The sequence below is a fragment of the Gasterosteus aculeatus genome, chromosome 8 (genome assembly GCF_964276395.1).
Source record: "Gasterosteus aculeatus chromosome 8, fGasAcu3.hap1.1, whole genome shotgun sequence".
Taxonomy (NCBI): domain Eukaryota; kingdom Metazoa; phylum Chordata; class Actinopteri; order Perciformes; family Gasterosteidae; genus Gasterosteus; species Gasterosteus aculeatus.
This window is the reverse complement of record NC_135695.1, coordinates 6338476-6351910: the sequence shown is the minus strand read 5'-3', so window position 1 is coordinate 6351910 and position 13435 is coordinate 6338476. Positions and strand designations below refer to the sequence as shown.

At 46.1% G+C, this 13435-nt stretch overlaps 1 protein-coding gene across 3 annotated transcripts in view; it reads left to right on the top strand.

The window, feature by feature from the left end:
- Positions 1–13435, top strand: part of exoc2 (exocyst complex component 2) — a 34529-nt gene that overhangs the window by 19153 nt on the left and 1941 nt on the right. For all 3 annotated transcript variants that reach the window (XM_040183949.2, XM_078107902.1, XM_078107901.1), the window contains exons 7-23: positions 39–119; positions 1439–1584; positions 2254–2335; positions 2439–2541; positions 3318–3436; positions 7033–7146; positions 7467–7591; positions 7964–8032; positions 8170–8327; positions 8447–8568; positions 8939–9000; positions 9229–9309; positions 9572–9631; positions 10214–10269; positions 10355–10424; positions 11491–11607; positions 12410–12551. In XM_040183949.2, the coding sequence (XP_040039883.2) occupies positions 39–119; positions 1439–1584; positions 2254–2335; positions 2439–2541; positions 3318–3436; positions 7033–7146; positions 7467–7591; positions 7964–8032; positions 8170–8327; positions 8447–8568; positions 8939–9000; positions 9229–9309; positions 9572–9631; positions 10214–10269; positions 10355–10424; positions 11491–11607; positions 12410–12551 (1707 nt within the window). The remainder of the gene's footprint in view (positions 1–38; positions 120–1438; positions 1585–2253; positions 2336–2438; positions 2542–3317; positions 3437–7032; positions 7147–7466; positions 7592–7963; positions 8033–8169; positions 8328–8446; positions 8569–8938; positions 9001–9228; positions 9310–9571; positions 9632–10213; positions 10270–10354; positions 10425–11490; positions 11608–12409; positions 12552–13435) is intronic.

The following is a 13435-nucleotide window of genomic DNA, read 5'->3' as shown; positions in this document are numbered from 1 at the left end:
TCAGTCTTTTACAAGTGATACTGTTTTCTGTCTTGCAGCGATCCACCAGAGGCTGGAGTTTGATGGCACAGAGAGAGTGGAGGGATCGATGACCCAGCGACTGGAAAACATCCTCAACAGTGAGCATCGCTTCATTCACACGGCAGTTATAAAAATAAGTGAAAACGTGTGTTTTGGGGGATATTTCCCCCCCCAAAAAACGTGCAAAAATCTTTGCACCCTTTGGACTTAAATGCCCTTCATATGCATCAATCGATTCAGAATGGGAAATCTGCCCGGCCATTAATTAAACTGACACTACGGATACAGTCAGGGATGCATTTTCAGGATATTATTGGACTTTCTCCGGTAACAAAATGGCTTTTAGTTTTTTTCTGAGCAACAAAACTCCATCTGCTCAGCCGATGTAACTAGTCCACGTCTCACTTTGTGACATCATCATACGGGGGATTGTAATGCCGTTATTTATTAAAACACTATTTTAGGTGTAAAAAATGAACCCTTTATCTTTCTCTCAATAAAGTATCCACTCGCTTTTAGAAAAGTTAGTAAGTGGACCTTGGTAGGGTGAGTACACACACATTTTCATCTACTCTACGAGCTCTGTCTGGTTTTATATTCACTCACTGCACATTGCTTTGACTTAATTTAATCGGATTTTAAAGCATTCAAATGAAACTAAAAGCCAAAGCGTTAGGTGTCTTACACTCTGTGAAGCCAAACTCATCTTCCACTGATACGCCGTCCGTTAACGGAGCTCGTGTGCCCCGCGTGTACGTTGGATCTGCCCCCTTTTTTAACAAGCCGATCCCCCAGCAGATCTCATGTTCCCACTCTCTCATCTCATACATGATAGCATGACTTCTCTAATGGAGGGTCAATAAGCAGGTCCTTTTCCAGAGTAAACAAACCGCCAAGCCGGACGTAGCTTTCATCCCCAGACCAGTGGGACCAGTCCACCGCTCACCACTAGAAAGTGGTTTTAGTGGGACGGCCAGCGTCACTGGGCCAACCACCAAATAAGAATGTTAAGAACTCATATCAGCGAGGAAGCAAATGAAAGAATTTTTCCTCCGCTTGGTCCCATGCTTTTTTTTCCGTGCGGGTCTTTGTTTTGGGGGTGGGGCTTTGTTTTGATTAGAAGAACTTTTTTTTTTTCTTCCTGCTCTATCGGACTGCAGATTTGAGGCCACCCACGAAGCCGGCAGGTCTTGCAAAAGTTCCTCTCGGCTGTCTGAATGAGAGATAGCCGTCACTTTCTCCCTCGCAGCGCCGGCTCTACTGCGTTAGGTAGCATTCAGAGCAGGAAGAAACCCAGAGGCCGCCATTTAAGCGGAAATGTGGTGTCAATCATTTATTTTTATAGTGTCCCAGCTTCTCATTTGCTCCTTCCCTGTTTGCTCTCCCTCACACATGCTCCCTCCCGTGTGTCTCGTAGGAGCCAGCGATACTGCAGATACTCTTTTCCAGGAGGTCTTAGGGCGCAAAGACAAGGCTGACTCCACACGCAATGCACTCAACGTCCTGCAACGTTTCAAGTTCCTCTTCAACCTGCCACTCAACATCGAGCGCAACATCCAAAAGGTACTTTCCGTGTGGTACGCGCACGTAGAGAGGAACAGCCGCTGTATCGATATGAAGTGCAGAGTAAGAAGCAAATACAGCTTCCTCACTGGTTCCCCACTGGTCAATTTGTAAATGCTCTAATTGGAGCCGGCTGTAGTGAGATATCGGATCATTCATCACCAGACAAATGTGTTTTCCAGCCGGCACTCAGGCCTTCAGCAGAGAGTTGAGCTCTGGTTAATTCCCTTTACTTGCAGTTTGCACTACCTGGGATAGCCACCATTTACTTAACTATGGCTCAATACTAAGTAAGTTTTGAGTGAAATACAGTTTGTTGTATGGACGGCTTCTTTTTTTTTAATTGCCTTTGTATCAAGCTTGAGAACTCCCGCAGCCCTACAAGAAAAGAAGCATTCGAGTTCTTCAAATTCATATTCTTGTGAAGCTTTTTTATATTATTAATTGTTTCTTCAAAGTTGTTTATTTAGTCTTTTCCATTGCATGATACCCGAGATCTACGCTCAGCGTGTACAGACTTTTTAGGCATAGCTGGGATTGCTGTCATCATACGGGTGGAGCGAGTTAGGCTCCAATAGACAATGTGTGTCAAGAATGTTGAGTTAAAAAAAACAAAAAAACAACCCAGACTAAGCTGCATTATTAACTGAACGGATTTTTCTCTGTCAGGGCGATTATGATGTGGTGATCAATGACTATGAGAAAGCCAAATCTCTCTTTGGCAACACTGAAGTCCCCGTTTTCAAAAAAGGTAAATTATTTTGCCTCGATACATAAATTAAACAAAGTATAACATTAACAATTGTTTTCAAATCATTCTCTTCTTATTGAATTTTCCTGTTACTCTGTTCTAGTGTATGCTGAGGTCGAGATGAGGATCGGAGCTCTGAGGAGTCTCCTATTGGAGAAACTGCTCCAGACCCCGTCCACACTGCACGACCAGAAGAGATACATCAGGTCTCCTTACTGTCTGAATTCCTCCCGTTTGTCATGTTTTCTATACCTCATACGCCATGATGTGATTTTACATGAACAGGTTCATTTTCTACGTGTGAAAACGGTCTTTCATCACACATAATCTGTGCGTACAGTACACATAAAGTAATGACTTTTCTCTTATCTGTGTCCTCGTTTCCCAGAACTCGCTCTTCCGTCCACTTTCTTCCGTCTCGCCTGTTCACTCCGCCCCGCCGCCTTGTTTCTGTTTCTATTTTCCCCTCTTCAATGCCTTTCTGTTTTTTCCCCTTCCATCCTTCTGCCCATTCGTACTTGTGGGCTCTCCCGGTTTATTTTTGTTAAGACCGACCTGTCAGGATCACAGAGAGCAGTTCTCAACTACACAGCAACAGCTTTCATCCCGCTGCATTAGGCACGGCTCTGAACGCCCACTCAGCTCCTGTTTACTCTTGCCGTGCATGGTGGGAACTGTGCGCATGTGCGTCTGTGTGTGTGCGTGTGTGTGTGTGTGTGTTTATGCCTGTGAGTCTTGCTCAATCTCTTGAAAGATGCCACCTAATGAGAAACAAATGAGGAGGTAGTTCATAGGACAACAGCAGAGGGAGCCAAGCCACAGCTCAGCGAGTGCGTCACCTGACAAGCCCGCAGGTCACGGGTGGAGAGACTGAAAAGGAAACCGTAGATCTCGCCGCGATGGTCTCCTCTCCTTTTTTTTTTTCTTTTCTTTTTTTTTTTTAGGGCACATTTCTCACACGTGTGTGTTTGTGCCTGCGTAGGTATCTGTCTGACCTCCACGCCCCGGGCGACCCGGCATGGCAGTGCATCTATGCCCAGCACAAGTGGATCCTGCAGCTGATGCAAAGCTGCAGAGATGAGTTCATCAGCGGCCAGCGAGGTGACTCACACACACACGTCTGACATGACTCGCATTACTCATGAGGAAAAGCCCCTGTTTAGCATTTCCAATCAGGCGGCTGGTGGATGTCGTGTGAATGTGGAGGCGGCCCGGGGCAGAGAGAAGGCCTGCTGCCTGTCCGTGGTACCAGCTCTATGCTCGCATTCCCCTCTCGCTCCCCGCCTTCCCCCGCTCTGCTGCGGGCCTGTGTGTTTATTTTCTTCTGAACGTATGAATAAGATGAAAGCGAGGGCGCATTGGCTTTGGATTTGGGTTTCAGGGCTTGACATGTTACTGCACACCCCCGCACGCACACACACAGACACACACACAGCTTCACAGATGGATTGGAACAATTAACCCCAATTAAGCCGTTCCTCTGTTAAATCAGCCAGCAGAAAAATGTGAACGTGAAACCGTCCGCTCAGGAGGAACAGCGATTTGCCAGCCACGCTTAAACGCACATGCACACTCCTACATCCATGCTCGCACAAAGGCACCCATACAAATACATTGTGAGTGGGTGGCTGCTTCACATAGTGCAGCTGGAACATAAACATGTCTAATGCTAAGGGTAACAGTGGTTTCCGGGGCTCAGGCCTGATGGATCTTGGGGGTCGGTGTGCTCCCTGCCTCTCCACATTTAAATATCATCTTGATCATCATGTCCGAGATGGCCTCTTTTCAGTCCACACATGCATTCCACAGCTGAGCAACATGTGGCAGGGAGTGAAACGAAAATCGCATGCAAATCTAGGACAAACCCACTATTCAGAAAATTGCTGGTTTTACAAAGATCTGTATTTATGGTTTGTTTATTTACTTAAATGGAACAGTGTGAGACATGAAATAAACGTTAAGGGATTTAAGAGAAACCTTACACCTAAACACTATTCTATATACGCCAAATAGACACATTTACTGTGCACACAAAGTCCTTATTCTGTAAAAAAGTCAGTTTTTGGTGTCTCCCAAAGTGACTAAAGGGGATTTTCCAAACAAGACAAATAAGTGTTTCCGGATCTTCGACATCTACGGTGAATTTCTGTTTAAGATTAAGCAACTAAAGCTACTTTGTTAGTTTGGGGTCATAATATTTAAAAGAACCCACACTTAACCTCGTTCCTCTATGCAGGACCTAAGTTGCAGTCAGCACCATGGATGTCATGTGATTTGTAAATCCCAAATCCTGCTTTTCTTGGTATGAAGGGCTTCCCGCTGCCTCTGCCACCAAGAGAGGATAGTCGTTATTTGGCCACTTTTCAGGGAAACATTTTCTCATAAATGAACACAACTTTGCACAATTATGGGCCAAAACCTCCACCAGGTACCCACAAGGGCTAAAACAATTGACCATCACGTTCATTCTTCTGCTGGTGAGGATGGTCTTCATCTAGCTAATGATCATAGCATACTCGCATAAAAAAGGTGCGCACAATCCCTCCATTTAGCGGTCGGCTCGACTCTCGCCACAGCCAGCTGTCTCCTGTCCCCACTGCTGTCACAGAGCCCCTCTATCCCCCCCACATGCACGCGCGCACACACACACACACACAGCTGCTAGCTATTTACCCGGCGCTCTCTGCTCACCTCTCGCCCAAGTACGAAACTTGTGCCTCTTGAAACGAATCTTTCACCCGGGCAGCCCATTAACAGCCACCATCCGAAAACCACATCCACTGCATCTCCCTGACCCCACTCTTCCTCCCTCTCTCTCTACCCTCCTCTCCTCCCCGCACAGGCTGCTAGCAGCCTCCTCTTCCTCCTCCACTGAGCTGCTCACATGCAGCAGCTGGGTTTATTAAAAAGACATTGTTTTGTGCTATTGACGGCATCACACGTGGCAGGGATTAGCCTTTTGTGATGGAGCAGTAACTGATGTCCTGAATATGAGGTTGGAGGCCGTTGTGGTTTAGTACGGATTCCGATTCAATTACACTTTGAATTGCCATCCATGAGAAACAAACCCATCCGTCTCCTTTGAACCAAAAGCCTTGAGTCCCAGTTTTCTTACGAGGAAGCCTAGCAGGGCAAGTTGCTTCCGTATGTCTAAACACTCCCATCATGCCCCGCTGCTGCAATCTGACTCTGCCCGATTCAGTTTTAAACTGCAGTGTTCTTACTTCCTGAACAGCACCTTTTCTGCCAATATCAATACAATTAGCAGCATTTTGTCTGTAGGAAAATTGATTTGTCAGTGAACATGCGGCTGTGATTTTAGACTCAGTCAGTACCTCTCTAGGGAAAAACGTTAATTATCACATGTGTATGCATGTGTATCAGGGCAGGGTTGCGTATTCTTGACGTTTGTTTTATTTTGATTTGATCCCAGAGAAATCCAAAAATGCGTGAGTTTACTTGTATTCGTTCATCTGTTTAATGCTAATTCATTAATACAACTATCCGGCCAAATGCCGGTTATTTTACCGGCAGAGTGTAATATTTCTGGGAGGGATCCTGGAGCCCACTTTCACTTCATGGTCAGGTTCAGTGACCTCTTGGGGAACAGGAACTCATGTGATCTGCAGAGAAGCATCAGACCTGATGAGGAAGTGAGCAGAATCCTTGTTTGAGCGTCTTCAGTGCACATACACAGCGGTTCCTACATTTTAACTTTCACACATTGAGCAAGAAAAAACATAATGAACCGTTTGAGCACTTAGCAGCCCTGCACACATGCACACTTGGACCTAAGTTGTCTCAAACACACATGCACTTGTGCATTCTGAGGACGCCGGGGATTCAGCCGACACCTGGATCAACAGTGGCTCTCATCCCCGTAAAAAAGAGCAAAACAAAACCGAGACGGACTCTGCACGGCTCCATATGAGCTGTGTGTCGATGTGGTGTGAGAAAGCTCTCTGTGTGTTTGCAGATAATCTGACTCAATCGGGAATTTCCTTCCATTTTCTTGACTGGATGGTCGGGCTGTGTCCTCCTTTTGCTGGGGATTTCTCAGTTGTAGCTTCAACCCTGCATTCAGTCTGTGACTCACCAATGAGACTCTACCGTGTGTGTCAGACTCATGCTTTGGAAATGTGGCCACCAGTCTGCCTTCATTCAAACAACCTGCATGGAGGCGTATTGCGGCGCTGCAGAAACCTCCCTGGGGTTTATCCCCTCTCACCACTGCAGTGTTTCTCTTTCACTCCGGACTGTCAACCACTTCATCTCCGTGGGTCCACTGAGCGGATTCTATCTCACCAGCCCAGCAGACAGGAGTGTGTGGTTGCAGAAGCGCTTTTCTCGTTTGTCGCGCCGCAGCAAAGCTCCCTGTTGCCACCTAGTGGAGCTCTGGTCTCAAGGACCAGAGGTAACTGGGCCCCAGTAAACCCGCTTCACCCCGCTGCTCACAAAGCCCACCGCTCTGTCTCCTCGGTCTGGAAACAAGGCTGCATTCTCCCAGATGGATCAGAACACAAATAAAGAAAGGCCGAGAGGGGCGAGGGAGGATTGTTTGGTGTGAAAGCTTGCTGAGCTTATTGAGGAATGTGGAATCATGAAAATGGCTTATTTGATATCTGAAGTATGTTTGTGCCCCCCCCCCTCTCCCCTCCCGAGTTAATTTCTTCTCCTCCTTTCGTTAATGCCGTCAGTGGGCGTCGGCGCTCTGGACCAGGAGGGGGATGGCCGTGGGTCGGCCCTCGGCAGACTGGGCCACTGCGCGTCTCTGAAGAGGGGAGGCAGCCAGAGGACGACGCGACCCAGCAGTGGGTACCACAGGAGGGGCTTCCCTGTTTGAGGCCATCTCATCAGAGTGTGAACCTGCTTGTTTGTGTGTGTGTGTGTGTGTGTGTGTGCGCGTGTGTCTGTAACACTTCTTTGCCGCGTGCATTGTTTGGGGGAACCACATCACAAAAGAGTTGAATGTAAGGAAACTGTAAAAGTACGACGACAGTATGACTGGAAGTTAAAGCACACTGACATTTTCCGGGGGGTATTGCTAGTTGTGTTAGTAGAGTTTCCCATCAACGCCGTTCATAGTGCAGAAACATATTACAGTGGGTTTGTGTGTTTGTCTTTCTTCTAGCCTGGCGCTTTGAAACCCCGCAGCAGGTGCAGTTTGTGGAGAAGCTTTCAGATGTGGTCATCGGCCAGTTGCCCAACTTCTGGAAGCTTTGGATCTCTTACGTTAACGGAAGTCTTTTCAGTGAGGTAAAATTTTACAGGGACGGGAAATAAAGTGACTGTACAGTACCAGTCAAAAGTTTGGATACATTTTCTGAAAACGTAATCCGAAAGCGCACATTGTTTATATTTGGAAATGTCCTAAAAATCCTTAAATGTGGTCGAGGGATTGACCTGGCGTCCAAGTCATTGATGTGCATCCTTGAGGATTAGTATTTAATATAAACTCTGTTTCTGGTACTCGTTGTTGCTTGTGATTACACGTTTTATCTCCCTACACTTCAACTGTGGAATTAAGGAAAAGAGGTGGGAAAAATGTTTTGGTCAAATGGATGACCTGCTTAAATTTGCGTTTGATATTGAACATAATTGTGTATCGCTTTTTCTTTCTTTATTCAGACTGGAGAGAAGTCTGGACAGGTGGAAAAATCCAAGAAAAATGCCAGACAGCGGCAGAATGACTTTAAAGTATGCTTTGCTGTGTGAAAATGTTATTTAAAAAAATATATATATCATATTATTATTATTAAAGCATATTTTTCTTTATGTAAAGCCCACCTGACCTTGTTTGTACGTCTCGCTGTGTCCTTCTGTGTGTGTCATAGAAAATGATCGAGGAGATGATCAATCGGCTGGTGAAGCTCGTTCGGGGGGCTCTTCTCCCCACTACGCTGCCGCAGGGGGAGCTGAGTTCTTACGGAGGCTGGGAGAACAAGACGGAGCTCACTGGGGCCTGGCTTACTCAAATCATACACATCGTCAGGTTTGGATCCCCGTCTCAGTGGTCGTGTGCAGTTCTGCAAGACTCCAATGGCTGCCATAATGGCATAATGCCCTCTGCCTGTGCTCCTCCCTGTGGCCTCCTTGTTTTCTCTCGTCCAGGGCTTGTCACGAGGCTCTGTCCACTCTGGAGATCCCCAACGACTTGCTGCAGGTGATCCAGGATCTGCTGCTGGAGCTGAGAGTTCACTGCCTCATGGTCACTCTGTTGCACACCACAGACGGTGAGGGAGCCCTTCGTGTCGCCCGGTATCGGTTTTACTGATTTCCTCCATCGAGAGGCGGTCAGTGTCCTCAACAGTTACATTTGACTTACAACAACTTCCAGGGTAGTAATGGAGAAAGTGTTATGATACTAAAACCAGACATGCTCAGTTTCACTTGTGGTTATGCATGGTCATCTTGAGAAGAGCGACTGAGTTCCTCCTAACTTTCCCCCACACTGTGGTCTCGTCACCAGAGTTTGATTTTCTATCATATTGCGGTTTGCCCTCAGAAACCCTCACAAAAATGTTTATATGTTTCATGAATTTGTAATGGCCCCATGAGAAAGTGATCCTTTCTGATTCCTATTTGTGCTTTTTGTACCCCCAGATGTCAAGGGGCTCGCTGAGAAGGAGAACTGGGTCGTGGATAATGAAGGGATCACCAGCCTGGTAAGTGAAGTCCCGTCACATCGGGCCGTAGGTCGAACAATCCACCAAAGTGTCCGTCACATGGCAGTGACACACTCCCAGATGCACACCGTCTATTCAACCAGCAGTCCTTAAATGTGCACTATTTTCTGTTCAAAAAAAGATAGAAAGATTATTTGAATGATATTTGTATAACTCAACACAAGGCGGTATTTTTAATCTGTTTTCTCTTCGTCGTGCTTTTCACAGCCTTCACAGTTCGAACAGTGCATGATCCAGATGCTGCAGTCACTCAAAGAGCCTCTGGAGATCAAACCTGGAGAAATTAATGTGAGTTAATGAGCTTCAGTCATCCATCCACAGACACTACAACTACAGTCACAACTTTAGCCTCCTCAGTTATCTTATTTGTTGCCCACAGATATTTCTTTATAGCAAGTGTGTGGGTACGGCACCGCTGCTGCACACTTGTAGTCTTTGTATGAAGCAGTGGATACATATCTGAACTTCGCCATAACATCTGATCAAATCTTGAACCTGTTCACTGCAAATGAATCCTGAGTGTTTACTGATCGCTCCATCTCCTGTTCAGGTGCTGCAGTTGGATCAGGTGCAGGACCAGGCCACAGAGCTCAGTGTGAACATCATGAAGGTAACATGGGACCGACAGGAATCTATTCGGGATGTTTGACAAATGCAAGCAATATTCAACACAAAGATATCCAGTGAGGAAGGATTAAAGGACAACTTGTGAGGAAACCCAGAGCCTACAACCTACTACTATTTAGTCCTTTTTAAAGTTTGGACCATCAAAGACGGAGGCTCTGTCAAAATTCTGTGCAGGTATAAAAAACACTGTCTCATAGTTTGACTTCTTTAGTTTGACTTTTAGGAAACATGACTTGAGTTCATTACTCTATTTCTTTTGTGGTCGTAGAGCACGGTGGAGTAAACGGATGTCTTTTAGTTGGACAGGGATTTTGCTGCAGCACCTCGCACAGCGTGAAATGCTGTGAACTTCCAGGACATGTCGTGTTTTTGCTGTAAACTAAACATCGGAATGATGACTGCTCACCTATTGCACTGTATACACTGTCCACTGAAACACGCACCCTGTGCGGCTCTAACGGAGCGTGAGCTGAGCGAGTCCATCGCGTAGAGAGAGAGAGACTTGAGGACGGCGGCACGTTTTTCACACCATCCCTGACTAATGTCTTCATGTGTCCCAACGTAGGTTTTCATTTACTGTCTGGAGCAGCTGAGCAGTAAGAGTGAGATTTCTACTTCTCAGTAAGTACTTGGATAACTTGTTAATGTCTGATTGTAGTGTATTCGACTCTGACTACATATTGTGTGTGTGTGTGTCTTTGTGTAGCAACATATCGGTGGACCTCTCCTCTACGGATCGGTTCACTGCAGCTCATGAAGGCTTCAGTCCAACATCAGTAAGTGTGGTGCTTTGCTTTTTTTTTTTTTTTTTTCAAACGGTTTGTGTTTTTAATACACCTGAAAGGCCACATCTGTCACCGAAGCGTGGGCTCTCTCCTCTAGACAACAGCCCCAGCGTGTGTCTCGCTCAGTCAAACCACCAAATGTTATCAGGCTGTTTCCTGGTTGTAGACCAGCAGCAGATACGTCCTCATTTCCTGTAACTTGTTAGAGATGTTAGCGAAGAGGGTGCAGCGCAGGGGAGGAGGAGGAGGAGGAGGAGGAGGAGGAAGAGCATAGCGTAGTGCTTCTTGTAAAGGGAAATGGAGCACCTTGCAAACGGGGGTTCCCCAGCCCCGATATGCGCAGCAGGGCTGAGGCAGCGAGACTCGATTGAGCGCAGCTGACCAATGTTAAGACTGGTGACACTCTTGATTTACTGTTTCAACCTAGTTGGCAAACCAGCAATGGCCACATACAGAGAACAGGACCTGGCCGCCGTTGCTAGAAAACTACCAGGTTACATCCCCCCCACTGAGGTCTCACATTATCAGGTCTGCAGTCTTAGATTGGGTGTGAAAAATGTATGTTCTTACATGTGTTCTTGGCCATATTTACGCCCACCGTTCTGTCAGGATCTGTCCTCTCAGTGTATAATTATTTGTAGGCATTATTCTTGTGAGTGCCAATTTGAGTCTCAGCAACGTGGAGACGCGCTACTTTTAATGAAAGACATTTAAAGAAAATATAACTGTGCTAAGGAAGTAAGGACACTTTTGACAATAAAAAAGTGGGTAATGTGGGTTTAGCAAAGTGAGGAGAAGTAAGAACATTGATAAGGAGAATTTCCAAGTAAAATGTGAGATTATTATTAAAGAGTTAAGGACATTTTAGTTTACTTTTTAGACGGTAAAGAGGACGAAGTTCATAACATTGGACTGCGTGAGGGTTAGTACTCTGGATCAGCTTAAAGTCTGTGCTCAGCCATGTAGTTGTGATGACTGAGCGGACAGGAAACGCGTAACGTCATGAGAGTCCTCGCTAGTGTTCAAGTATTAACAAGTGTTTGTTCGTGTTTTTTAGGAGCAGCGCCTACTGATCATCCTCAGCAACTGCCAGTACCTGGAGAGACGCACCCTGCTGAACCTGGCCAATCACTTCGAGAAACACGGGCTCACAGGCACCGAGAAGATCACACGGGTCAGTTTAACACTCGGGTTCATAGCAACCGAATCCACCGCAGTGACTCATGCTGCTCATCGAGAAGTGTGTCGTATTAACAGCAAAACCGATCAGAGAGATCCTGGAGATATGACTCTTTACCTGCTAAAAAAAAAAAAAGAATATGGAAAGGTCATTGTCTTTACGCTAAGTTCCACATTTTCACTCCTTTCTCCTCTTCAGACCCACACACACACACACACACACACACACACTTAGTCACTCACAATGACTAATGGCTGATTCACAAAGCAAAGAAGTATCCGTTTAGCTTGCCGGTAGAATAACGGTGAGCATCATTTTCTTTGAAAGATCGATATCGACTTTTACATTTCATGTGCCGTTGATGTTTGGAGGGCAAGTGATGTGTATCAGTTGTTGTAGATTTTAATCTGCAAGAATTCGTTAATAACAGAACTTTGATGAATAAGTGAATAATAATAGTTCCCCCATCAGGCATCTGCAACACAGCATCTCAGATCGCACACGTCCACACAGGGCTGCGTGAACTCTGATTTATCATGACATAATAAAACGCTATAAATAAATAATGTTAGTAAAATAAATTGAATCAAAAGAGTTTTGTTTTACATGTTTGAAGAGCAAAACTAAAGAATCGCAATAAAGCTCCACAGTGAAACGCAGAACGAGATGGATTACGAGTATTTGATAGATTTATTTTAATTTTTATTCAGTATCACGTTGTGCTTTGACTTTGAGTACAGAGTTGTAGCGTGTCTCCTCCCTGCTGACGCACCTTCATGCGTCCTCTACGTCCCAGGTGAGTGTGGACGCTGTACGAGAGCTGGATAGAAAACTCTTTGAGGCCTACATCGAGAGACGAGCCGACCCGATCTGTGGCTCCCTTGAGCCCGGCATCTACGCCGGGTACTTTGACTGGAGAGACTGCCGGACGCCGACAGGTACCGTACTGCACGGCCTCTCCGGGTGCCGTCAAATGTTTGTCTGAGACGCCCGTGGGGTCGAAATCACCTACCTGAACCCTGTTAATCTCTGAAATGAGCTGCTCACAGTCCTGTCGGGTAAGAACTCGACGTTTCCGGTCCGATGTGTCATGTGCACGGCTCTTTGATGGCTTACAGGAAACACCAGTGCAGGCGAGCTACTGGTCTCAAAGTCTCGTGGCCTTTGTGCTTACTGTGGGAGTGCAGTGACTTATGCACACGTGTGTGTGTTGAACCTCTCGCACACCAGATGCACCGAGCCAGGTGAAACTTAAATGTGTATATGTGGTTTACCTTGACACAGGATGTGAGGCAGCTTGTCCGGGTGCACGTTGCGATGGGCAGCAGCTCGCTGCGTGGCTGAAACAGGCAGCGGCGAGCGGACGTTGGGCCTTGCTCTGCTTGGTTCCTGCCGGTGGGAGTCGGTCTCATTGGGCCGCATGTGAAAGAGGAACATTTTGGACTCCAAACCACAGTTCTAGGATATGATACTTTCACTTGTTGCACATTTTGTGTGGGACGCATGATGGTGTGTGGCTGCTGCGAGGCATTGAGAATCCACTTTCAGTCTTTTGCTGCCTCTGGTTCCTTCAGATGTTGCGCCGTCTGGTCTCTCCTGTCTATGTTACCTTCAAAGAATACTATAGACTAAAAAATATCAACATGCATTTGTGTCACGTTGATCTTTGTGTGCAGCTTGTTAATATTATTTTTAGCAACGTTGATTATATTAGAATGTCACTGCATAGCTCGATACATTCACTATTTACTGTACTGTACATACAAGATGTACTAGATTGCTTAGCAGTTCAATAAAACGTGACGACATACCTCATAACCAG